General features: G+C 43.2%; 1 protein-coding gene across 5 annotated transcripts in view; it reads right to left on the minus strand.

The window, feature by feature from the left end:
- Positions 1–25,675, minus strand: part of atp8a1 (ATPase phospholipid transporting 8A1) — a 330,023-nt gene that overhangs the window by 186,151 nt on the left and 118,197 nt on the right. For 3 of the 5 annotated variants that reach the window (XM_033027892.1, XM_033027878.1, XM_033027895.1), the window contains 6 exons: positions 21,347–21,458; positions 9,830–9,995; positions 4,409–4,536; positions 3,404–3,481; positions 2,217–2,305; positions 1,129–1,173 (listed from right to left, as the gene is read on the minus strand). In XM_033027892.1, the coding sequence (XP_032883783.1) occupies positions 1,129–1,173; positions 2,217–2,305; positions 3,404–3,481; positions 4,409–4,536; positions 9,830–9,995; positions 21,347–21,458 (618 nt within the window). The remainder of the gene's footprint in view (positions 1–1,128; positions 1,174–2,216; positions 2,306–3,403; positions 3,482–4,408; positions 4,537–9,829; positions 9,996–21,346; positions 21,459–25,675) is intronic. The other 2 variants (XM_033027903.1, XM_033027886.1) reach the window with 1 other exon arrangement.

Raw genomic sequence — 25,675 nt, forward strand, 5'->3', positions numbered from 1 at the left:
TTCCTGCAGGCAATGTTCTTCACCACTCTCTATCCCATGGGAGCTCTGTCCTCACACAGTATCAATTCATTCAGGAAGCCACACTCTTCTCAGTAGCTAGAAGAGAGTTGCTTGCATTGTTGTTTGTGCCTTTGAGTGGTAACGAAAAGAACCACACCTGATGGGCTGCATGCTGACTTCAGCAAGTTTTTGGGACATAACAATAGGGAGCAAAAACAGAGACACAAAGTGCTGCAGTAATCAATGGGTCAAGCAGCATTTCTAGAAAACATGGATAGGTGACGTTTGTGTCGAGACCCTTCTTCAGACTGAATATGGGTCCAGAGTCCAACTACTCCAGAAATGCTGCCTAACTCGCTGTGTTACTCCAGCACTTTGTGTCTTTTTTTTTGTGGTAAACCAGCATCTGCAGTTCCTTGCATCTCTCTCTCTCTCTCAATAGGGAGCAATTTAAACCCCTGTCCCACGGTACGAGTTCATTCCAGGAGTTCTCCTGAGTTTGCCCTGATTCGAACTCGGAGATTTACGGTAATGGCCACTCGGGGCTCTCGTGGACATTATTCAACATGTTGAAAAATCTTCACGAGACTTCCCGTGCTTACCTGCTGTTAGCGAGTCTTCCCGAGTACCTGCCGCTAAGAGACGTCCCCGAGCTCCGACGTAGCCGCTACGTTCATTCTCCGTGCTTACCACGAGTTTGATTTTTTTTTTAATGAACTCGTATCGTGGGACAGGGCTATTAGTTTCAACTCTGTTGCCCAAGAAAACCTAACAACCTATCTCTGTGATTCTCGTGTGTACTCTTATCCAACTTCCAGAAACAGCATTAGGAAGATCAGCAACATTGATTTAACACCAAAAATAGCATGGAAGAATGTCAGTGTGACTCGTGTTAAGTACTGCAGGAGCCAAGCCCCAGAAGCACATTCATCTATTCGAATCAGAATCTACAAACAAAGCATGTACAGTTTCACCCACTTGATAGGTTGGATCACAAATGCCATCACGATTATGTCAAGAGACTTGAAAATAATCAAAGTTTTTCACATGCTTTGGCTGGATTACTGTGCACTAATAATAAAAATTCCTAACAATTGAATGAATGCAAAGAAAACTAACTAGTCTTACCCACAGTCTTCAGAGTATCTAAAATCCTCATGATCAGGAAAATGACTAGTGAAAATGGAGAAAGTAAAAGGAATAAGGAACAAAGCACAAAAGGAGAGAAAACAAGGAAGGCCACAAGCACGTTTTAAATGTACTAATTATTAATTTAAAAGGAAAGTTAAAATTATTACAATGCATAAAATGGTTATACTCAACATATTGAAAGATTAGTATGTGGTTGAATGTTTTTCTATTCAAAATACAGAGGTTAGTTTACATCTGAGACAACAAAATGTTTAGTTTGGTTAGAAATTCAAGGAATGCATTGCAAATGTTATTTCTGTGCAGGCAATGGAATTTTACAATCTACTAAATTATAATTATGATTGCCAATATGCACCTGATCTACCAGAATTTGTTAGTATTTGATTTAAATGCCAAGGTTAGTTGCTGCACAATGATAGTATGTAATGTTAAAAAGCAATAAGTGGCACAAGCTTTGAGGAATCTCCAAGATCAAGATGAAAGTGTTTTAAAATGCAATGGTACGTTTTGTGATGATGGCTCAAATTGTGTACCTACCCCCCCCCCCCCCCTTTGTTTTGTTTTCTGTTTCTTGTTTTTTGTACTAAATTATATGTATGCACTGAGTACGAGCTGCTTTTAATCTCATTGTACATGTATAGTGACAATAAATGGCATATCTATCTATATCTATCTATTTTACTTTCTGCATCCACGAGCAGAATCTGGTAGACATGTTTGCATTCTTTAGGTTTGGTATCAGCTTTTCAATTCTATCCCTGCCCCAACTATGGTTCTTGCAAATACACCTTTGGGTAAAATACACTGAAGGACAGGAGGTGGAACTGAGGGAGAGAGGGGTGGGTGGGGGGGGGAGGAGTGAATGAGAAGTTTATAATTCATAGGTTTGTCGGAATACAAATATTAATTGACACGTTTTACAAAAATGTTTCAACAGGATTCTGTTTTTGCAAATTTTTTGTCTTTATTCTTCAGACCTTCAACTATAGAGACTGGTGCTCGGGTAAAGACTGATCTAAATTTTATAACAGTAAATTCCTCAGAAAATGTTCAAAAAAACTCACCCGTAAGCAATTCCTGCTACTGTACATTTCTTAAACTCCATAACATTACACGTTAAAGTTCCAGTCTTATCTGAGAATATATATTTCACCTGTTGAAATGCAAATTGATATTTCATGTACTGGTATTAAATTGCGTAACCTTTATTACTTTGAGGCAAAATTAAGTCGGAAATGAACATAATTTCACAAATAACTAAGCACGAATGCACAAAAATTAGGTCATTTTCAGATATGGAGTGAACTCCAGCACTATTGGTGAAGGGAGAAAAGCTGTGGAACACACCGGATTTGCAGAGGACTTGGGTGTTTAAAACTGAGAAAAGAGAATTTGAACCTACCGATGGAAATTTTAATCATAAGCTAGTTGTGAACAAAGACTCAGTTGGCAAAGAGCTGGTGGGGGGTGAGAGCACTGGGGGAAATGTGGGTTGATTTGGACTAGAATATGGATAGCAGGATTTATAGTTAGAAATGTAGCCAGGTCAGCGCAGTGTCGCTGTATTTTGCTGTTGACTAAAGCAAGGATTTATATTGCAGCAGAGGAAAAGGCAAAGGATGTTCTGGAGACAGAAGTGTATCTTGTAGTTACATTGCCTACCAAAGAAAGTCTGATGGTGGTGGTGTTTTGAGGCTAGTGCCTGGAGGAGGGCGGTCAGGGTGGCGCAGCGGTAGAGTTGCTGCCTTCCAGCGCCAGCGACCCGGGTTCGATCCAGACTACGGTTGCTGTCTGTACGTTCTCCCCATGACCTGCATGGGGTTTCCCCGAGATCTTTGGTTTCCTCACACACTCCGAAGAGGTACAGATATGCAGGTTAATTGGCTTGATGTATAAATTTTTCCTAGTGTGCGTGTAGGATAGTGTTAATGTACCGGAGATCTCTGGTCGGTGCACACTCGGTGGGCTGAAGGGCCTGTTTCTGCGCTGTATCTCTAAACTAAACTAAAGGAGGAGGGGTCCTTAAATGGTTAACTGTTTAATGGTTAAAACAATTAATATTCTCAGTATTTAATTGGAAGGAATCGTATCTCATCCATGAAACGATGGCTGGGAACACCTTGGGGTTAGAGGGGTCATGCATGTGTTACTGTGGGAAGGGGGTGACTAAGGAATAGATAATGTCAAAATTCCCCAACACGATTAAACACAATTGAACACAAATAGCTTTTTTAACGTTTGGAAGCACTACCTGTCCTAGTTCTTCGTTTAAATTGGATGTTCTGGCCATTGCAGGAGTATTGGTTGGTTCATATAACATATCAATATCCTAATAAGAAAAAAAGGGAGCAAAGAGAAATATTTTAACTTGTTGGCTATTTTTAATTAAAACATTATTTCACCAATACTGAAAGTACAAACGTTTGTGTTACATGCCGTCTTTTTTTGTCATATTGACGATGAGACACTTTAATTAATTAAGGCTTTATTAATTTCCATGGCTAAGGCTTAATTAATTATTGTGGCTAAATGGATGTTGGAGAGTTTTAAAAATATATACACACACCCATAAAACCAGTCAACATTTTCAGACATGAATAAGTCAACTTCACTTCAAGGTGGATGGACATCACCTTTCTCTCTATTTTACTCATGATTGGTATCATTCTCGGTATTTTAATCTCAGTTTTTACATGTTTCCAACATTTGGCAGTGTCTTCATAACTATTAATTGGCACTCACAACTCAGCTTCTCATGAAATCAATGGGAATAAAAAATGCACACTTAAAAACATGAATGTAGAAAATCTAATTACATTACCTCAAAAATGTAGTTCTCTCTGGAAAATATTTTAAATTAAATTCAAAGATCTCCAAAGAAAGAAACCATTCAATGATTGATCCAACAAAAGCTTTCAGTTTCTCGAATGGTTTCAAAACAACTTTAATTTACAGACAGACAGCTCCTGATCATATAATACCCCAAGTGCTTTAAATTAAGAACAAAATTCAGTTTAATTTCAGGCAAAAAGCAATGTTGTGAGAAACAGCCCACAAGTCTCAAAGATGCAGTTCGAGGACTTAACCAGAAGCACTGTGAAAGGACTATTTCCAACTCTTTGTAAAACATGCTGTAAAAGGTATGATCTTATAAACAAACTGTTTAATATTCCGATCATTTGTAGGACTTTGAGAAGACTTGATGCATTTTTGTCTCTGCATCAGACTTTACTGCAAACAGAAATTTCACACTTACCCAATTAATGAAAAATGCTTGGATGAACTTTACAACTTCTAGTGTAACTAAGAGGCTGATTGGAATCAGGTTATTGAAGAGGATGATGAAAGTTAAGAAGTTCAATCCAAAGTAAGCGGCTCCACTGTCTGTAAAAACAATGATTTCAAGCACAGGTCAAATTTTTATTGAGGAAGAATTTGGAATGAATTTGCAGGATTGTAAAGTATGGCAGCTTTAGACCTACCATGTCCACCCTGACCATTGATCATTCACACAAATTCTCTATTATCCCACTTTCTGATCCACTGTCCATACATTGGGAACTTAAAAAAAGCCAATTAACCTACAAACCCATGTCTGGGATGTGGGAGGAAACTCAAATTACCCAGAGAATACACATGTGGTCCCAGGGAAAACATGCAAACTCCACACAGACAGCATCCGAGGTCAAGATTGAGCCGGTGTCACTGGCAATGTGAGGCAGAATGAATGAGTTAACAACCTATAAAATATATGCAATTGAATGTTTCCTTTTTTTGTTAATTTAAAAAATCTTAAGTTACAAAAAAATTTAAAGATTGCACTGGCCCAATGAAGAGGAAATTGGGTCCCATATCTACAGAAGATTTGGCAGTTACTGTTGTAACTATGGGGCAAGTTCAGGACTTTTGGGGAAGTGTGAGTGAGTGCAAAAGTCTCAAACACCTGCACAGCTAATGATTTTGTGAAGTGCACTGCCTTCCGACTTTAGGTTTGAGAGAGCTCAGCAGTGGAATGCAAATGTCCGTGATTATGGACCTTTGCATTCTAGCACTTTGAATCAGCTCCAGATTAGTCTTGGCCAATGTTTAGCCACGCGGTTTATTTCAAAAGAGACACAGAGACCCAAGTTTTAAGCAATTCACATATTGTTGAATCAATATATTATTGTTTTCAATATTTTTGCACTTCTAAATGTAGACAAATAGAAACAGAGAAAATAGGTGCAGGAGTAGGCCATTCGGCCCTTCGAGCCTGCACCGCCATTCAATATGATCATGGCTGATCATCCAACTCAGTATCCTGTACCTGCCTTCTCTCCATACACCCTGATCCCTTTAGTCACAAGGGCCACATCTAACTCCCTCTAATAATAGTAATGCACTTTTAAAAATATTTTTGAGAGAAACATTCACTATTGGAATGAATGAATGAATGAACTTTGTCGCATGTGACAAGTCACAGTGAAATTCTTTGCATGCATACCCAAGGTAGGAAAGCAAATAGCTGTCCATAAAGGGCGCGTACAAAGTATCTGTGCCAGGTCCCCCTTTGTTCTCTCCCCCTCCCCCATGGTGATCCCCCCACGCCGGGTCCTCCATTGTTACTTCCCGCAGCCCTTATAATTGATGGATGCAGGGTCTATGACTCCTCCAGCCATCAGTGTATTGTGTGATTAAGGAATGGAAGTCTCTACGGCATAGGCCCTAATGGGGCTGGTCAGGAACTGCTTCCTTAAGTTCTTGCTGAGGAAAAAAACGTCCTTAAAGACTTTTCTTTTGGAAAAATGTGTAGACAAATGGTGATCAGTTCCATGGAAATCTTCGGCCATTCCCTTGCAGTATGACTGGTTAGACATCAAGAGTAGCCATTTTAGATATTTCAACAGTGCAACCTCCAGTTACTTCAATTAGTGTTGCACTTCTGGGCCAACATTTGATTTGATTCCTTTATTGTCATTCAGACCTTTCGGTCTGAACGAAATTTTGTTGCCTGCAGTCATACATATAATAATAAATAACAAAACATACAATAAACACAAATTAACATCCACCACAGTGAGTTCACCAACCTCCTCACTGTGATGGAAGCAAAAGTCTTAGTCTCTGTCTCTTCCCTCCTTGTACTCCCTCTGCACTGAGGCGGATCCAGGCCGAAGATGCCGCCCTCCAGTCCAGCGGACCTCCGAAGTGATGTCGCCACCGCCTCAGCTCCGATTCGGACCGCTGCCGAAAGCTGGAACGCCGCCTCAGCTCCGAGTTCCGCAGCCTCAGCTCCGTGTCGGGCCGCCGCCGGAACGCAGCCTCAGCTCCGAGTCGGGCCGCTGCAGAAAGCCGGAACACCACCTCAGTGAGTCGGGCCGCCACCGCCTCAGCTCCGAGTCCCGCAGCCTCAACTCCGAGTCGGGCCGCCGCCGCCGCCTCAGCCCTGAAGTCGGCCAGCCTAGTCCTGGCTGGCTCTGACTCCGGAGCCTCGAGGTCGGTCGCAGTTGGAGACCGCCAGCTCTGCCATCAGGCCTCAGCGCAGACGGAGGCAGAGAAGGGGGATACGACAAGAAAAAGTCGCATTCCCCCGAAGGAAGAGGTAGCATCCAAGCCCTGACATTTGCCCAACACCAACCAAACTCATTTCTTTGAGTCAATTTTCCTTGGCTAAGCAAAACAAACACCCTTCCACCACATGAACCTGTCAGTACCAAAAGGCGAACTGTGGGAATACAGCATCAGAATTGGCACTGGGACACAAGAGGAAGGTATGTTTCGAAGGGGATAAATGTAACCCCGATGAGGCCGTAACAACATTTTTGCCTGCTTTTGCCGAGATTGATGCAGGCACACAAGAAAAAGATATAGGAATGGGCTGAGCCTGCACCACTATTCAACAAGACCAGGCTGTCCCCTCATCCAACAATCTCGTGATCTCAACTTTAAATGCAATAAGTGACTGAACAAAGGCTTGTTCAAGGTGTGGATTCTTTTACATCAGACCAAACGTAGACTGGGCGATCGTTTCGCTAAACACCTTCGCTCAGTTCGCCTGGACCTACCTGATATCCCGGCTGCCAAACACTTTAATTCACCTTCATATTCCCACACTGAACTTTCGATCATGGGCCTCCTCCATTGTCAGAGTGAGACCAAACGCAAATTAGAGGAACAAAACCTCATATTTTGCTTGGGCAGCTTACAACTCAGTGGTATGAATATTGAGTTCTCCAAGTAACCCTTGCATCCCCCCGTCTCTCCATCCCAACCCCGCCCACATCATTCTAGCTTCAGTTGTCTTGTTGAGTCCATTGTCGGTAACTCGTTTTAAGCTAGCTCACAGCTAACAATGGCCTGTTTCCTTTCTCATTGTTACTTTTTTGCATATCTTTCATTTATTTGCTCTATATCTCTCTTTATCACCGTCTATATTTCTCGTTTCCCTTTCCCCTGACTCTCAGTCTGAAGATCCAAAATGTCACCTATTATTTTTCTCCAGAGATGCTGTCTGACCCAGTGGTTCATGGACCCAATGCAGGTAGAAGGGAAGATGTTTTCTGCCTAGTCAGCGTCAGGGATGGAGACATTTGTCTGCTTACTAACTGGTGCAGTCAAAATTAAAAAAATTAATCAAATTGAAGGAACAGAAGTTGGCTTGTCATCTAATTTTCCTACACTTTCTATCACTATCCTGCTGAATCTTGATTGAGACAGTAATGGAAAATGCAGGTTCAAGTCTGAAGATGGAACAGATTATTTTGGTGGTAACATAGTCTATTGCTTATTATGTTTAATGATAGTGAAAGGAAAAACGATGTTGAGAATTTTCTACACAATTACGATTATGAGAGCTCCATAAATCTTTCCAAAAGGGCAGATGAATAAAAGCTTTGTGAAAAAGGTGGTTTAGTAAATGTCTTGGAGGTGCACAAGGATTAGAGCTTGAGACCTTGGCAGCTGAAGGCACGCTGATAATGGTGAAAGACTAACATCAGAACTGATCAAGATGAACATTCATCTCAAAGAGCTATGGGCAACAGAAGATTACAAAGATAGGCCGAATTTTTAAAAATTAAAGCATTGCTTAATAGACTCAATGCACCTTAGCAAGTGCAGATATAAAATGCGACAGACCTAGTCTGAGATGGGATATAGGCAGAATTTTGGCTTGCCCCAATTTTATGGAGATGAGATAGAATGCCAAAGCCAACAAGAAGTAGGTTAGAAAAAGTTAAATCAAAAGGTAACAAAACAACAGCAGATACCAAGACTTTTCCCAAACAGTGCAATTTGTCACTCATATCCAAGGTGGAAATATCATCACTGCAAGGACTGCAGTGGTTGAAGGACAGATTCACTATAAAAAGTAAAGTGCTGAAGGAGCTCAGTGGGTCAGACATACACAGATGAAGTTTCAGGTCGGAACCCTTCTTCAGACTTATCAGTCTGGTGTCTCCAGGTTCACCATCAAGGCTACCGTCCTTACCCATTACAAATGTTTATACCCTTAACTATAGGCATTGTCATTGAATGATCCAAGAATCATTGGTATCTACATATCTGGAGTTTGCACAGATTTAAAAAGACCCCCAGGTAAAGAACCCCAAACATTGCCATTGTGGTTGTTATGGAAGAAAGATGTTCAAATGCTTGGTTTATCGATGCTCTTCAAATATTTTTTTCAAAAAATCTTTCAGGAAGTGAGCAACATAAAAGATTTTTGAGATTGCATAGGACAAATATGTTTGCCACCTATTGGAACTGTGGAGTACATTACTGATGTAAATTTCTTAATTTGTGCGCTAACATAAGAAAAATACCAACACAATCTCTCAGAATGATGCAAATCTCTACTTGTTCATTACATCCGAGAAAATAACCTGCCAGAGAAAAGTTACTCGTCCACTTTCTCAGGTTGACTTAGTACACTCCCAAGTAGCATTTGGCTTGCAAATCGCATCCTGTGAAATCCCACTCCCATTTTTTTAGTCAATTAAAATGGGTAATGAATGCAGTCTCACTAAAACCCCAGACCTCAAGATCAAAATAATTTAAAGCCTGTGAGAAAATCATGTATTAATTTTCCATTTTACAAATATTGAGTCTACATTGATACTATAATTAGACAATAGACTATAGGTGCAGGAGGAGGCCATTCGGCCCTTCGAGCCAGCACCGCCATTCAATGTGATCATGGCTGATCATCCCCAATCAGTACCCCGTTCCTGCCTTCTCCCCATATCCCCTGACTCCGCTATCTTTAAGAGCCCTATCTAGCACTCACTTGAAAATATCCAGAGAATGTAGCATTTTTAATGCTATACTTGTATAATTGCATCATTGTAGCATTTTGTGGGAGAAATAGGGATAGAGAGAAACCAGGCCAGCCAGAAGGGGGCAGAGGAAGCGATAAAAGACAGAAGGAAGGTAAGTGGATAAAGCAAGAGGAAGGGAGATAGGACCTAGACAGACTTTTTTCCAGAGCACTGACCATTGAAAGCTTTGATTGAAACCATGGTTTACAGAGTTGTCTATTAAAGTTATGTGGGGGGGGGGAAGAATGCTGGAAGCTCTCCCATTCGGTTTCAATGCACAACTAATAGACTCAATATACAAGTAGCTACATACAACAATGTACCATTTTCAGCAGAAAAACATGTATATTATGGATCATAGATTTTCTTTAGATTCTTACCACTGAAGTGAAGATACCAGACTCCTTTACCATGTTTTTTATTCCAAACTGTAGAACCAATGGCACATACTAAAGATATGAAGAGGAGAACACAAAACAAGAAGAGGATTTGTACATTTGTGATGTGTTCCACATTTGACAACTTCAGTGGGGGTCGTGTAGTATTCTGCAAAAAAAATTACATTCAATTACAAACACCTCACTGATCTCCAGAATTTAAAAAAAAAAGAGATATCCCATCAGTTAAGTTTATATATTTAGGCTCTTTTCGTGCAAGCCAGAGTTGAGCATAATTGTTTTTTCCCCCCAACACAAACAGGTGACGGTAAGCTGTACCGTCACAAAAATATCTACCCATAGCATCTTTTCACCAGAACTTTCAATTACACTCAATTACAAACCTAGTCACAGTTTAGTGGAACAATGTGAATGTTCAATAATTAAAATCCTACGGTTGGCTAACATTTTTTTTAATGGAATGATTGAATCATTCCACAGTCCAAAAAGGCAAAATATCCTTGAACTCGCATGAGCAAAACTTTACCAGCCTGGGTTAATAAATGAGTAGGTTGAAGAAACACCCACATCGTTTGTTGACTGTGGACTACTCTGATAATTAAACAATAAATTATTAAGGCAAACAATTTTTGAAGATGTCAAAAAGAGAACATGAAATGGAGCTGGCACACAAAGTAAAGCCCCAAGACAGGTATATCATATATCTATATTACTAAAAGTCTGTTCTTGACCGGTTTTGGCCATCTGTGCTGCGATTTCCGAGAGAACGTCGCCACCTACGGCCGTCATTTTTGGCCACCTCGCTCAGAGCCCCCCACCGCCGCATGTGTGCCGAGGATTTTTCCAGTCGATGAAAAATGACAGAGATATTAATGATTTTACAAAATTCCCCATTCTCTCTGCTGCCCCCGCTGGCGGCAGGGGGGGGGGGGGGGTGGACTATAAAACCAGGAAGTGGTGTGCCTCAATTAGTCTGCAAGCTGGAGGAAGGCAGAGGGTCATGTTGCTCTGAGCTGTGAATAACACTGAACACATGTCCACACAACTGTGAGTAAGTACCCTTAATGTGGTTTGAAAATGAAAATATGGTTAAAGTAAAAAAGCACTGCCTGCAAATGGTTGTTTGGGGGGTTTGGGTTGAAATAAAAAGGCACTCTCCTCTCCCCCCCCCCTCCTCTCCCCCCCCCCTCCTCCTCCCCCCCTCCTCCTCCCCCCCTCCTCTCTCCCCCCCCCCCTCTCCTCCCCCCCCCTCTCCTCCCCCCCCTCTCCTCTCCCCCCCCTCTCTCCCCTCACTCTCACCCTCTCTCTCTCCTCCCCTCCACCCCCACCTTTCCCCTCTCATCCACCCTCCCTCTTCTCCTCCTCGCCACCCCCTCTCCCTCTTGCTCCTCTCTCTGTGTCTCTGCCCCTTCTCTCTCTGCCCTCACTCTCTACACCCCCCCCTCCCCCCCTCTCTAGATGTGACTGCAAGTTGGGGGTTATGCGTCAGTAGATAGGGTGGTTATGGGGTAAAAGGAGCAAATTAATAATATTAATATAATATCAAGGGGGGTAATTAGCGTGAGTGCGGGGGGGGGGATAGCTAGTGTGTGTGACGCTGCATGCCTCCTCCCCCCCCACAACCGCACGTTGGGGGAACAGACCCAACGGGTCTGCACTTGGTCTAGTACCTATTAAACGTCTGATCTTGTATGTGTGTGTATTTGGTCGTGTGTTTATTTGTTTGTGTATAATCACATCTTCTCGAAAGAACGACGAGCTAACGGTAAAATTTTAACATATTCCGGTAGATTTTTTTCCGTGGTCCAAAATCACCTTATCTGAAAAATTCATGCTTTATTTCTCGAGTTATTAATGAAAATGTTCAAAAATCTGACAAAACGTTGAAAAAAAACGACTGTCTTTCCTGATTTTCCTGCCATTCTTGCTCGCGCTGCGAGTGACGTCACCCCCCTCCCACTCCCCCTCGGGCCCTGTACTCACCCTGGGTCGGCGCATGGTGGGGAGGTTGCTACTGCAGGCCGAGCCCGAGCCTGGCGACTGGACCTGGGCAGAAGCGGAGCCTGGAGCCTGGGGCCGGGAGCGAGGGAGTATTGCGTTCAGGAACCAATCTTCCCCTGTGACGCCGCACTCCCCCCATCCCTCAAACTTTACCCCCCTCCCTCTCTGCTCCCCCGCTCCCTCTCTGCCCACCCTCTGCCCCTGCCCTCTCTCTGCCCCTGCCCTCTCCCCCTCTCTAGCCACGCCTGCGAGTTGGGGGCTATGTGTGAGTGGATTGGGTGGTGGATGGGGTAAAAGGAGCGAATGAATAATATTTATATAATATCAAGTAGGGTGATTAGTGTGTGTGTGTGTGTGTGTGTGTGTGTGTGTGTGTGTGTGTGGGGGTGGCGGTTAGTGAGTGTGCAACGCCGCAAACTGCCCCCCCCCCTCTCTCTCGTGATCCAGGCAACCTGCGTGTAAGTTCTAATTCATTCTGCCTCCCGGAATATAACAAAATTGGCGAAGAGGATGGGATAGAGTTTGTGAACGCATCCTTTAAATACGGTTCTCGGACGTGGAGCTGACAGACAAGAAGCCGAAGCAAAGAAGTCGAAGCCAAAGAATCGAATGGAAACGAGGCCGAAATGCCATTAAACCGAAAGAGTCCGTAGATGAAACGCCTACTAACCGAAAGGATGAGACGCCTAAATGCAAACTAACTGAAAGGGCGGGACACCTAAAAGCAAATGAACTGAAAAGCTGCGTCGCCATAAAAGCAAACTTACCGAATGGCCGCTCTGTCGAAATGCCACCTACCCGAAAGGCGGCGTCGCCTACAGGCCAAAGGACCGACTGCCACTCAACAGAAAAGTCCAATAACGGACATGTCGTGGCCGGGGGGTGGGACTTGTCAGCGATTGGTCCAGACCCCCGCGTCCATCACATCACTGTGAAGGCATGAACATTGTCCCAAACGTCCGCTCCACCCGACCCGCAGCCCACGGAGGGTGGCCGTGGGAGAGTGGGGGCTGTCCCGAGGGATGCACACGTTCGGCCGCTTTCAACTTGGTGCTTGGGTTCAGATTGCCGAGTCACCTATGGCTTGTGTGGGAAAATGAACCCCACGCTCCCGTCTCCCCCTTCTCTCTCTCCCCTCTTCTCTCTCCTCTCTCCCCTCTTCTCTCTCTTCCCCTCCTCTCTCATCCCCCCTCTCTCTCTCTTCTCTCTCCCCCCCTCTCTCTCCCCCCTTCTCCCCCGTCTCCATCCACGGGAGCGTCCCACAGTCACTGACCACGATGCACCGCCATCGGACCCCAACCCCCACACCAGGGTGATTCCCCCCCCCCTCTCTATCTCCTCCGTCTCCACCAGCGAGAGCGTCCCACAGTCACTGACCGCCATGCACCGCCATCGGACCTCAACCCCCACACCAGGGTGATTCATCCCCACCGCGGGGACAGACGTTTTATTTATTACCATCTCGGTGTTTGCGGAATGCACCCAAGCTCCCACACACAAAACAGGCATCATCTCTGGAGAGAAGGAATGGGTGACGTTTCGTGCCGAGACCATTCTTCAGAGTGCGTCTGAAAGGTCTCGACTCTTTCGGGTAGGTGGCGTATCGACAGAGCGGCCATTCAGTAAGCTTGCGTTTAGGCAACGCACCTTTTCGGCTCGTTGGCTTTGAGGCGTCCCGCCCTTTCAGTTAGTTTGCATTAAGGCGTCCCATCCTTTCGGTTTGCAGACGTTTCGTCTTCGGACTCTTTCGGTTTATTGGCGTTTCGGCCTCGTTTCAGTTCGGTTCTTTGGCTTCAACTTCTTTGCTTCGGCCTCTCGTCTGTCGGCGCCATGTCCGCACACGATAAATACAGTGCAGGACTGTTTTGCAACATGCAGTATTGTTTAACATTTTCAACAGTAAATACGGAGTTGTGTCGCAGTTGTTTGCGAGCTGGACTCGATAGGCCGCAGATCCTTCTATGCAGGGACTGTAGTTTAAAACAGCATCTGGACAAATTGTCGAGAGTTTGTCAGGCTATCTCTATATTGTGTCTACGTGGCAAGGTGCCGTCCTTGGGATTGTATAAGATTTTTTTTTTGGTCGAGTTCCTCAAGCTGAATAAACTGTGCAGCTAAGTTTTAGGTGAATTGTTACACCAGAACAGAGCCGTTCAGCTCCTATATGGAGAGAGCAAACATGTTTTTCATGGCAAACAACATAATGGAGATTAGTGGTGAAGGAGAGATAGAGACTGAAACAAATAAAGCCGTTTGTGAACGCATGAAAGCGATTCTGCTCACGGAGATCGGTCCCGAAGTGTACGGCACACTCATCAATCTCCTTGCGCCCATAAAGGCAAAAGACGTGCCATTCAATGACATTAAAAAGAAGTTGGAGGAGCACTTCAACCCAAAGCCTCTGGAAATTGCAGAAAGCTATAAATTCGGCACTAGAAACCAGAAGCAGAATGAAACAATCAATGAGTACATTGTTGTCTTGAAAAACTTAAGTTTGCACTGTAACTTTGGAACCTTTCTCGGACGCGCACAACGTGACAGATTTGTTTGTGGTCTAGTGGATGAACGAATTCAATCCAAACTCATAGAAACATAGAAAACATAGAACATAGGTGCAGGAGGCCATTTGCCCTTCGAGCCAGCCATTCATTGTGATCATGGCTGGTCGTCCCCAATCAATAACGCGTGCCTGGCTTTTCCCCATATCCCTTGAGCTCTATCTAACTCTCTCTTAAATCCATCCAGTGACTAGGCCTCAACTGCCCTCTGTGGCAGGGGATTCCACAAATTCACAACTCTCTGGTTGAAAAAGTTTTTTCTCACCTCAGGCTTCCCCTTTATTCTAAGACTGTGGCCCTGGTTCTGGACTCGCCCAACATTGGGAACATTTTTCCTGTATCTAACTTGTCCAGTCCTTTTATAATTTTATATGTTTCTATAAGAATCCCCCTCATCCTTCTAAACTCCAGTGAATACAAGCCTAGTCTTTTCAATCTTTCCTCATATGACAGTCCCGCCATCCCAGGGATCAATCTCGTGAACCTACTCTGCACTGCCTCAATCACAAGGATGTCCTTCCTCAAATTAGGAGACCAAAACTGTACACAATATTCCAGATGTGGTCTCACCAGAGCCCTAAACAACTGCAACCTCTTTATTCCTATACTGAAATCCTCTGAACACTCCAGATCTTACATTCGCGAAAGCATGCAAGATTGCTACCACAATGGAGATGGCATCAAAGAATGCTCGTGAGTTTCATCCACCACGGCCGTTTACAGTCACAAGGCAGTGCCTATGGCCAAACCAAGAGGCGCCAAACCAAAACCAAAGTATGGCGGGGAGCCGAGTTCAGCCAGTTGTTATCGTTGCAACGGTAATCACTTATCCCAATTTTGTCAATTCAAAATGGCCAAGTGCTATAACTGCCAGAAGAAAGGCCATATCGCCTCAGCATGTCGGGCCAAGTTTAAAGCAGGAAACCAACAATCTGCGGGAATCAAGCAACACCAGAGAGGAGTTCACAACTAGGAGATGAACCCAGATTGAAATGAACTTGCGTTGTACACCATTTGTGCAACCAACATCGATAAGCCTACAACCAGCCAAGGCAAGGACATTTGAACTAAACTATTGATAAATTAACAGTTAATCGATATGTGTATTGACACGGCAGCAGATTGTTCGGTCATGAGCAAAGACCTGTACGAAACAAAGTTCCCACAGATACCATTGTTTGAGAGTAAGGTCAAGCTGAGAACCTACTCGGGCGAAGTTTTGGAGACATGTGGACAAATGAACTGTAAAGTTCAGCATAATGATCAGTCAGTAACACTGCCCATCAGAGTGGCCAGCTACAGAAATAAACCAACCCTCCTTGGAAAGGATTGGCTGAGTAGAATAGAGTTAGACTGGAAGAACAATTTCAGCGTCGATTTGTCCAAATCAAGTCTTGAAAACGTCATAAGTAAACATGCAAACATTTTTGCTGACAGTTCCACGGGATTAACAGGGTACTCTGCACACATTCAACTTAAGCAAGATGTGAGACCTGTGTATTGTCGACCAAGACCTGTACCATATGCACTAAAGCAACAAGTGGAGGTACAACTCGACAGGTTAGAGCGTAATGGAGTACTCGTGAAGACAGGCCAGAGTAACTGGACAACGCCAATTGTGGCCGTACCCAAGGCTGACAAAACTGTTCGACTATGTGGTGACTACAAAGTCACAATCAACCAAGCCGTTGATGATGAACAATATCCGTTACCAACCTCGCAAGATCTGTACGCAAGAGTCTTCACTAAACTGGTTTTGTCTCACGCTTACGCCCAACTCAATGTCGACAAGGAAAGTCAGCAGTACTTGACTATCAACACACATAAGGGCTTGTATTCATATACAAAGCTGCCCTGTGGTGTGAAATCCTCTCCGAAAAGTTTTCAGTCTGTCATGGACAAAATGGGGTGGAAGATTGCAACCTTCACGTGGTCTGCCCTGTTTCGACTAATGCAATCAACTCGACGTGCACAAACAGAAGATCAAATAGAACAAGTTGTCCTACAACTTTAGGCTGTGCATGCCACACGAAAGAAGAAGAAGATGGACAAAATGTTACAAGGCATTCCACACTGTGTGTGCAACCAGGATGACCTACTGATATTCACAGAGCATCTGGAAATCCTGGAGCAACTTCTCACACGACTGAACTGCCACAATGTCAAACTGCGTCAAAGTAAATGTGCATTTGCGCAGTCAGAGGTGGTCTACCATGGACTCAAATTAGACACCAATGGACTTTACCCTGTGAAGGCGAAAGTTGAAGCAATAGTGAATGCTCCAAAACCCAACAATATGTCAGAGCTGTGAGCATTCCTTGGGATGGTGCAGTTCTATGCACGATTCCTTCCAGACTAAGCAACTGTGCTAAAGCCACTACATCATCTGCTACAAAAAGATGTGGAATGGACGTGGGGAAAGGAACGGCAACGTGCATATGACATTTGCAAGGAAAACTTGACAAGTGACAAACTCCTTGTTCACTACGATACAACACGCGAGATGAAACTTGCTTGTGATGGTTCAAGTTATGGTGTAGGTGCAGTGACCTCCCACGTAAAGAATGACGGACAGGAATAGCCTATTGCTTTTGCATCCAGCACCCTATCACCGAGTGAGCCTAATCATGCACAGATAGAAAAGGAAGCACTCAGCATCATGTTTGGAATCAAGAAATTCCATCAGTATCTTCTCGGCAGACCATTCACCCTAGTGACTGATCACAAGCCACTACTAGTGATACTTGATCCCAAGTCAGCTATACCTTCCATGGCGGCACCAAGGATGCAGCGCTGGGCAATTCTGCTGTCCCAGTATGACTACAAGGTTGAGTACAGAAGCTCCAAGTGCAACATAGTTGCAGATGCGTAATCCTGGTTGCCCCATGAAAACTCTGACGTGGGAAGTGAGAACTCAATCTACACACTGCAAATTGTAGATGAAGACTTTTCAGTGACTGCCACAAACATTGCAGCAGAAACAGAGAAAGACATTGTGCTGAAGTGGGTCTATGAACAGACATTGAACGGTTGGACTGAAATCGTTAGTGGATTGAACACAGTTCTGAACTCAGAGCTGATGCCTTTCCATAATCGACGCCATGAATTATCATGTGAGCAGGGATGCATTAATTGGGGTTACAGAGTGGTTGTACCAGAGTCTTTGAGTAACAAAATTATGAACAAACTTCATGCCGAACATCCTGGCATAGTAAGCATGAAGTCAATTGCCAGAAGTTTTGTGTATTGGCCTGGTATTGACAGTGACATCGAGTCACTGGTGAGCAAATGTAGTGTCTGCCAACATTGCCGGAGCAAACCATCAAAAACACCACTGCAACCCTGGTCATGGCCAAGTAGACCTTTTCAGAGAGTTCATGTAGATTTTTGTGAAAAGGGTAATGATCATTTTCTGGTACTAGTAGATAGTCATTCCAAATGGATTGAGGTTAAACATATGGGGTCAAGCACTACTACTGAGTGTACCATAGATGAGATCCATTTTTGCATGCCATGGTTTACCGGAATAACTTGTTTATGATAACGGGCCTCAGTTTCGTTCAGAACGGTTCAAAGAGTTCATGCAGCGGAATGGTGTAAAACACACACTTGTTCCCCCATACCATCCAGCCTCCAACGGGGATGCAGAAAGGTCTGTTAGAATTGTCAAAGATGCTCTCAAGAAACAGGTTTTGCAGGGTAGTTCAAAGCGCAGCATGAAACATCGTTTGACTAGTTTCTTGCTGAAGTACAGACCCACTCAACACACAGGTTATTCACCTGCAGAATTGTTGATGAAGAGAAGACTAAGAATACGCCTAAGTCTAGTTCAACCTAATTTGGCCTTGAGAGTTGAGCAAAAACAGTTAAGTCAAAAACGCCATTTTGACTCCCACAAAAAGGAGAGGTACTTCAAGCCAGATGAGCAGGTTCGTGTGCTCAGTCCTCCTAACAAGTCCACTCGAGCCAAATGGGATGTTGGGAAAATAGTGGAAGTGTGTGGAACAAAAAGATACTTAGTTAAAGTTGGAGATAGGATCAAAAGTGTTCATGTTGATCAAATGATTCCAGCCAAAGATGAACCAAAAACTGAGCATGAAGTCCTAATCCCTGAGTTTTTATCTGAAAGTGAGTTGGAAGAGACCACTGTGATTGAAACACAAAGTTCAGTTAGTACTGACAAAGAAACAGATTCCTCTGGTCAAAGTCAGGGTACTAAAACAGAGCCAAACAAGCCTATAGTTGAGTCAACACCTAAACCTGTTACACCTATTACTGTTTGATGATCAGGCAGGATCCGTAAAAAACAGCAGTCAGATTAGGTTTGTAAGTTAAGTAACTCACTGTAAAAGTAAAACGTGTAGATATGTAAAATACATATATTATGGTTATCATTTAAGATTTCATGAATACTGGTTTAAATCAAGTATCACAACAACAAAATTGTAACTGAGTATTTAGATTTAATACTTTAAAAAAGGAGAGCAGTGTAATGTATTGATACATATTCATGTATATGTTAATGAGTTGGTGTTCAATATAAGCATGGAATGTTGGGTAATAAATCTCTCTCTCGTGATCCAGGCAACCTGCGTGTAAGTTGTTATTCATTCTGCCGTCCGGAATATAAGAGTGGGATTGCGCAGCAGGGCATGCAACAATGAATCTCTCTCTGTGAATATGCCACAAACACCACTTTTAGTGCCGATTACATTTGCACTCTCATTCCTGGGAAAACATTGCGTAATGGAAAATACCGTTGCAAAAAGCCCATTTTCACATCATTGCCTCAATATCAATAGGGTAATTAACAAAGCAATTGATTTTATCAATATAAATTGTCATATGTGTTTGACTTTCACTTATCGGGTGTGGAACCTTTGAACTAACTCATTTACAGTGCATTCAGAAAGTATTCAGACCCCTTCACTTTTTCCCCATTTTGTTACGTTACAGTCTAATTTTAAAATGGATTAAATTCTTTTTTTTGTTATCATTAATCTATACACAATACCCCAGAATGAAGAAGCTAAAACAGGTGCTTAGAATTTTTGCAAAGTTATTAAAAAAGAAATATCTGAAATCTCACATTTACATAAGCATTCAGACCCTTTGCTTTGAGACTCAAAATTGAGCTTAGGTGTTTCCATTGATTATCCTTGAGATGTTTCTATAACATGATTGGAGTCCACGAGTGGTAAATTAAATTGATTGTACATGATTTGGAAAGGCAAACACCTGTCTATATAATGTCCCACAGTTGACAGTGCATGTTAGAGCAAAAACCAAGCCACGAAAACGAAGGAATTATCCGTAAACCTCCGAGACAGGATTGTGTCGAGACACAGATCTGGGGAAGGGTATAAAACAATTTCTGCAGCATTGCAGGTCCCGAAGAGCACAGTGACCTCCGTCATTCTTAAATGAAAGAACTTTGGAACCACCAGGACTCTTCATAAAGCTGGCCGCCCAGCCAAACTGAGCAATCGGGAGAGAAGGGCCTTGGTCAGTCAGGTGACCAAGAACCCGATGGTCACTCTGACAGAGCTCCAGAGTTCCTCTGTGGAGATGGGAGAACCTTCCAGAAGGACAACTATATCTGCAGCACTCCACCAATCAGGCCTTTATGGTAGAGTGGCCAGACGGAAGCCACTCCTCAGTAAAAGGCACATGACAGCCCGCTTGGAGTTTGCCAAAAGGCATGAGAAACAAGATTCTCTTGTCTGATGAAACCAAGATTGAACTCTTTGGCCTGAATGCCAAGCGTCACGTCTGGTGGAAACCAGGCACCACTCATCACCTGGCCAATACCATACCTACGGTAAAGCACGGTGGTGGCAGCAACATGCTGTGGGGATGTTTTTCAGCGGCAGGAACTGGGAGACCAGTCAGGATCGAGTGAAAGATGAACGGAGCAAAGTACAGAGAGATCCTTGATGAAAACCTGCTCCAGAGCGTTCAGACTGGGGTGGAGGTTCATCTTCCAACAGGACAATGACCCTAAGCACACAGCCAAGACAACGCAGGAGTGGCTTCGTGACAAGTCTGTGAATGTCTTTGAGTGGCCCAGCCAGAGCCCGGACTTGAACCCAATCGAACATCTCTGGAGGGACCTGAAAATAGCTGTGCACCGATGCTCTACATCCAACCTGACAGAGCTTGAGAGGATCTGCTTAGAAGAATGGGAGAAATTACCCAAATACAGGTGTGCCAAGTTTATAGCGTCATAACCAAGAAGACTTGAGGTTGTAATCGCTGCCAAAGGTGCCTCAACAAAGTACTGAGTAAAGGGTCTCAATACTTATGTAAATGTGATATTTCAGTTATTTCTTTTTAATTACTTTGCAAAAATTTCTAAACACCTATTTTCGCTTTTTTATTACGGGGTATTGTGTGTAGATTGTTGATTAAAAAAATTAATTTAATCAATTTTAGAATTAGGCTGTAACATACCAAAATGTGGAAAAAGCGATGGGGTCTGAATACTTTCTGAATGCACCGTGCATATTAAGATCACCACAATCTAATAATTCTAATTCTATGAAATAAATTCATCTTGAAACTTCATAAAGCACTGAAAGTTCACAAAACAGCAATTTTCCACTGGATTCGGATTTGCTAGGTGCTAAGTGGAGGAAATGGAGGTCAAGTACTTTTCACATTGAACGAGACAAGCAAATATAAAAATATAGCAGATTGGCAAGCTGTTTCCACTTCTCTTTCCTCTCACATCAATTCTGCAGCATTCTATACATACTTTGGCAGATGTCTAATCCATTTTGGGCAGGGCCATCAAATAAAGATCCCAGAAAAAAGGAAAAGAACATTTCTTCATCCAAACACTCCCTCCCCATCTATCATGGTGAAAAACCATCAATTCAAATCCAAATTCACCGTCTATTTTCAAATGAGAATTCAGCGACATATGGCATAAACATACCTGCATGAGCTTTGTGTCATGTCCTGTATAAACCACAACTCCGTGAATCCACTGGGTGTTTCTTATTTGAGCACCCCGCAAGAGAATTTGATCTTGGCCCAAGGGGAATGTGCTGTTAAAGAGACAAGTCAAAATGGCAAATGTCAGCTGAGAACATGCACCATAATAAAACAAAAAATGAAACTATTAACCTACATGCATGCACTGATGAAACCTATAGGGACACATTTGGCCCAAATATTTTTCATTGCTGCAGGTTGTGAAATATTTCTCGGAGGTTTAATAGAATAATTTCAAATTAAATAAACTTGTTTTTTTTGTTTTTTTAAAGTATAGCAACATTAAAAGCAAACATACAGCATGAATGTGACAATATTGTGATGAGTCTTTTTTGTCTCCAGCTCTTATAGTTCGTTGTTGAATCTAATATTAGAGAATTGTTAATTTCAGATGCTGCTGAATTAATTAATTACTCTAGAACAGGGGTCGGCAACCTGCGGCCCCCAAGCCGAATGTGGCCCGTAACCCGAAATCATCAGGCCCGCAGGTGTATTATTTGTTCCGTAGTCATCCGATCCGCAGATTTCCTTCATCTCCAGTACCTCCTGGGCACGGAGCGCCCAGGCGCGGTGACACAAAGAAGCAAGAGGCCTGCCCTGGCAGCCGCAATTGCGGAGCCGCCGAGCGCCTGAGCGGGACCAAGTGCCGAGCTCTGACTGTACTGCATCCTGCGAAAGCTGCCAGCACGGCCCCGCACCTTCTGTGTCTGGGCTTCACGGTCGGGATCAGGGTTGTCAATAGGCCAGGGACGAGTGAGTGTGAGTATTTGAGCCAGCGCCTTCAGGACATAGCCAAGGCAATGGTCCGTAAGTACGCCATGTTCGTGAGCACCCGTAACTAGAGGTCAGTGCTACGGGTGGCGTCCTCGGAGGGGCGGGATCTATGTGAACACGTGATTTGAGGCCTGCCATCCTGGGCGGGATCTATGTGAACGCGTGGCCCGCCATCCGCTCAGACATGCCACCCGGCCCCCAAGGTTGACGACCTCTGCTCTGGAACCTCAGCAGATCTTAATGAGTATAGTATACTAATAGTATAAATTAAATCTCAACAAAATTAATAACAAGTATAATTCTGTAACCCACAGTAAACGCTGTGCTTCAAAAGCAATTTTAATGCAAGAAAACCTGTCTTAATTGATAACTGTTTAACAAGTCAAATAGAGTATATTCACAATCTGCTTGACAATGTTTTAACATGGTTAATAAAGAGACAATAGACAATCGTTGCAGGAGTAGGCCATTCGGCCCTTCAAGCCAGCATCGCCATTCAATGTGATCATGGCTGATCATCCCCAATCAGTACCCCGTTCCCGCCTTCTCCCCATATCCCCTGACTCCGATATCTTTAAGAGCTCTATCTAACTCTCTCTTGAAAGTATCCAGAGAACCGGCCTCCACCGCCCTCTGAGGCAGGGAATTCCACAGACTCACAACTCTGTGTGAAAATGTTTTGTCTCATCTCCGTTCTAAATGGCTTACCCCTTATTCTTAAACTGTGGTCCCTGGTTCTGGACTCCCCCAACATCGGGAACATGTTTCCTGCCTCTCGCGTGTCCAATCGCTTAATCTTATATGTTTCAATAAGATACCCTCTCATCCTTCTAAATTGCAGAGTTCAGCCACTCCATTCTATCAGCATAGGACAGTCCCGCCATCCTGGGAATTAACCTTGTAAACCTACGCTGCACCCCCTCAATAGCAAGAATGTCCTTCCTAAAATTTGGAGACCAAAACTGCACACAATATTCCAGGTGTGGTCTCATTAGTGCCCTGTACATACTCCAGGTGTGGTCTCATTAGGACCTCTTTGCTCCTGTACTCAACTCCTCTTGTTATGAAGGCCAACATGCCATTAGCTTTCTTCACTGCCTGCTGTACTGCATGCTCACTTTCAGTGACTGATGAACAAGGACCCCCAGATCTTGTTGTACTTCCCCTTTTCCCAACTTGACACCATTCAGATAATAATCGGCCTTCCTGTTTTTGCCACCAAAGTGGATAACCTCACATTTATCCACATTAAATTGCATGTGCCATGCATCTGCCCATTCACACAACCTGTCCAAGTCACCCAGCATCCTCATAGCATCCTCCTCACAGTTCACATTGCCACCCAGCTTTGTGTCATCTGCAAATTTCCTAATGTTACTTTTAATCCCTTCATCTAAATCATTAATATATATTGTAAATAGCTGCGGTCCTAGCACTTAGCCCTGCGGTACCCCGCTAGTCACTGTCTGCCATTCTGAAAAGGACTCGTTAATCCGTACACTTTGTTTTCTGTCTGCCAACCAATTTTCTATCCATGTCAGTACCCTACCCCCAATACCCTGTGCTCTAATTTTGCCCACTAATCTCCTATGTGGGACCTTAATAAATTTGTGGATTACACCAAAATTGGTGTAGTGGACAGTGTAGGTGGTTATCTAAGATTACAACTGGATATTGACCAACTGGGGAAGTAGGCTAAGGCATGGCAGATGGAATTTAACTTAGCTAAGAATGAGGTGTTGCATGTTGGTAGATGAAACCAGGCCACAACTTGCACGATAAATGGTAGGACCCTGGAGGGTAACACAGACACCTTTGGAGTGCAGTGCCCTGAAAGTGGAGTCACAGGTAGAAAGACTGGTGAAGAAGGCATTTGGCATGCTTGTCATTTATGTTTGAGAGAGTGAATATAGGAGTTAGGAAGGAACTGCAGATGCTGGTATACAACAAAGATAGACACAAAATGCTGGAGTAAGTCAGCAGGATAGGCGGCATCTCTGGATAAAAGGAATGGGTGACGTTTCGACCCGAAACATTGCCCATTCCTTCTATCCAGAGATGCTGCCTGTCCCGGTGAGTTACTCCAGCATGTTGTAACTGTCATGGGAGTTAAGAGAGGATGTTTTAACCATACAAGTAATTGATAAGACCCCACGGAGTATCATGCACAGTTTTGATCACACAGTTAGAGGAATCATGCTTGCAAAAAAGATACCCAAAGATGATACTGGGACTGGAGGGATTAAATTATAAAGAGAGACTGGATATGCTGGAATTATTTTCCCCAGGAGCAGAGGAGATGTATATAAAATCATGAGCGGCACAGATAGGGTGGATGGTCACAGTCTTTTTCAAAAGAGGGAGACTGAAATTCTAAATAATATATTTAAGGTGAAGGAACCCAAAGGGAAGCTTTGTCAGTGTATAGAACAAGCTGCCGGAGGAAACCGGTGCAATTGCACTGTTTGAAACATTTTTTGTCAGGTAAATGGATTGAAAAGGTTCGGAGGGAGAGTGCACCAAACACAAACATTTGAGACTAGCTCAGATAGTCATCTTGGTCAGCATAGACGTTGAGCCGAACGGTTTGTTTCCATGCCGTTTCACTCTAAAAACAATAATTACTAGAGCAATGCACCAACAGAATACTCACTATCAGCATAAATTAGTCACGTGAATGTTGTGTGCTTAATTTTATTGTTACTATATTAACAATCCAAATCAACTGAATTTCAAGATATTCAATTTCCAAAGTTGATCACATGCAAAAAAAATTTAGAAACCATTCAGACAACAGCGAAATGTTGAGATGACTGTTTCAACTATCTCACCGCAGAGGATAAAATCAGGAAAGCAGCGATAAAAGTAGATGGATCAGTATTTATGCCAAGGTGAATAACCTAAACTTTAGGAGAGTTAATTTCACTAAATTCTAAATGTTTACGGTCAGGTATTTTGAAAAATCGGCAAGTAAATAGTAAATGAGCAGTTCTCTCAGTTAGAAATAGTTTGGTTACAGGCTAAATATATTACTATGAATGTAGAGGGAAGAGCTTTGAACATTTGTTTGATAAGATTCTGCATAATAGATATCAAAAAATGACACCAATGAGAAATGACTATGGGACAAAGACGAACAGCAAAGAGTTAGTTTTAGAACCAAAAGTAAAGATAGAATTCCAATTATTAGGGCAGTTTTCACAACAAAGACTTTACTGATAAGTAACCACTTTCAATGCACTGCTTCAATGCAAGAAAGCTGGGAGTTGTTCCATACAGAGCAACGTTTCACAGAAAGCACCAACTTATTCATCACTGTGCCATGGAACTTTTTACATCTACCCTGGAGAGCAGACAGGAAATTCAATTTAGGGTCATAACCTGACTGCCATTACAGCGCCACCAGCCGAGAGTAATTCCTTAAAATAGAGGCAGCAAGATGAAATTTAATGATCCAAAATCATGAAGAGCATATCAGAGAAAAAAAAGTGTCCCA

Source organism: Amblyraja radiata, chromosome 1 (assembly GCF_010909765.2).
Source record: "Amblyraja radiata isolate CabotCenter1 chromosome 1, sAmbRad1.1.pri, whole genome shotgun sequence".
NCBI lineage: Eukaryota > Metazoa > Chordata > Chondrichthyes > Rajiformes > Rajidae > Amblyraja > Amblyraja radiata.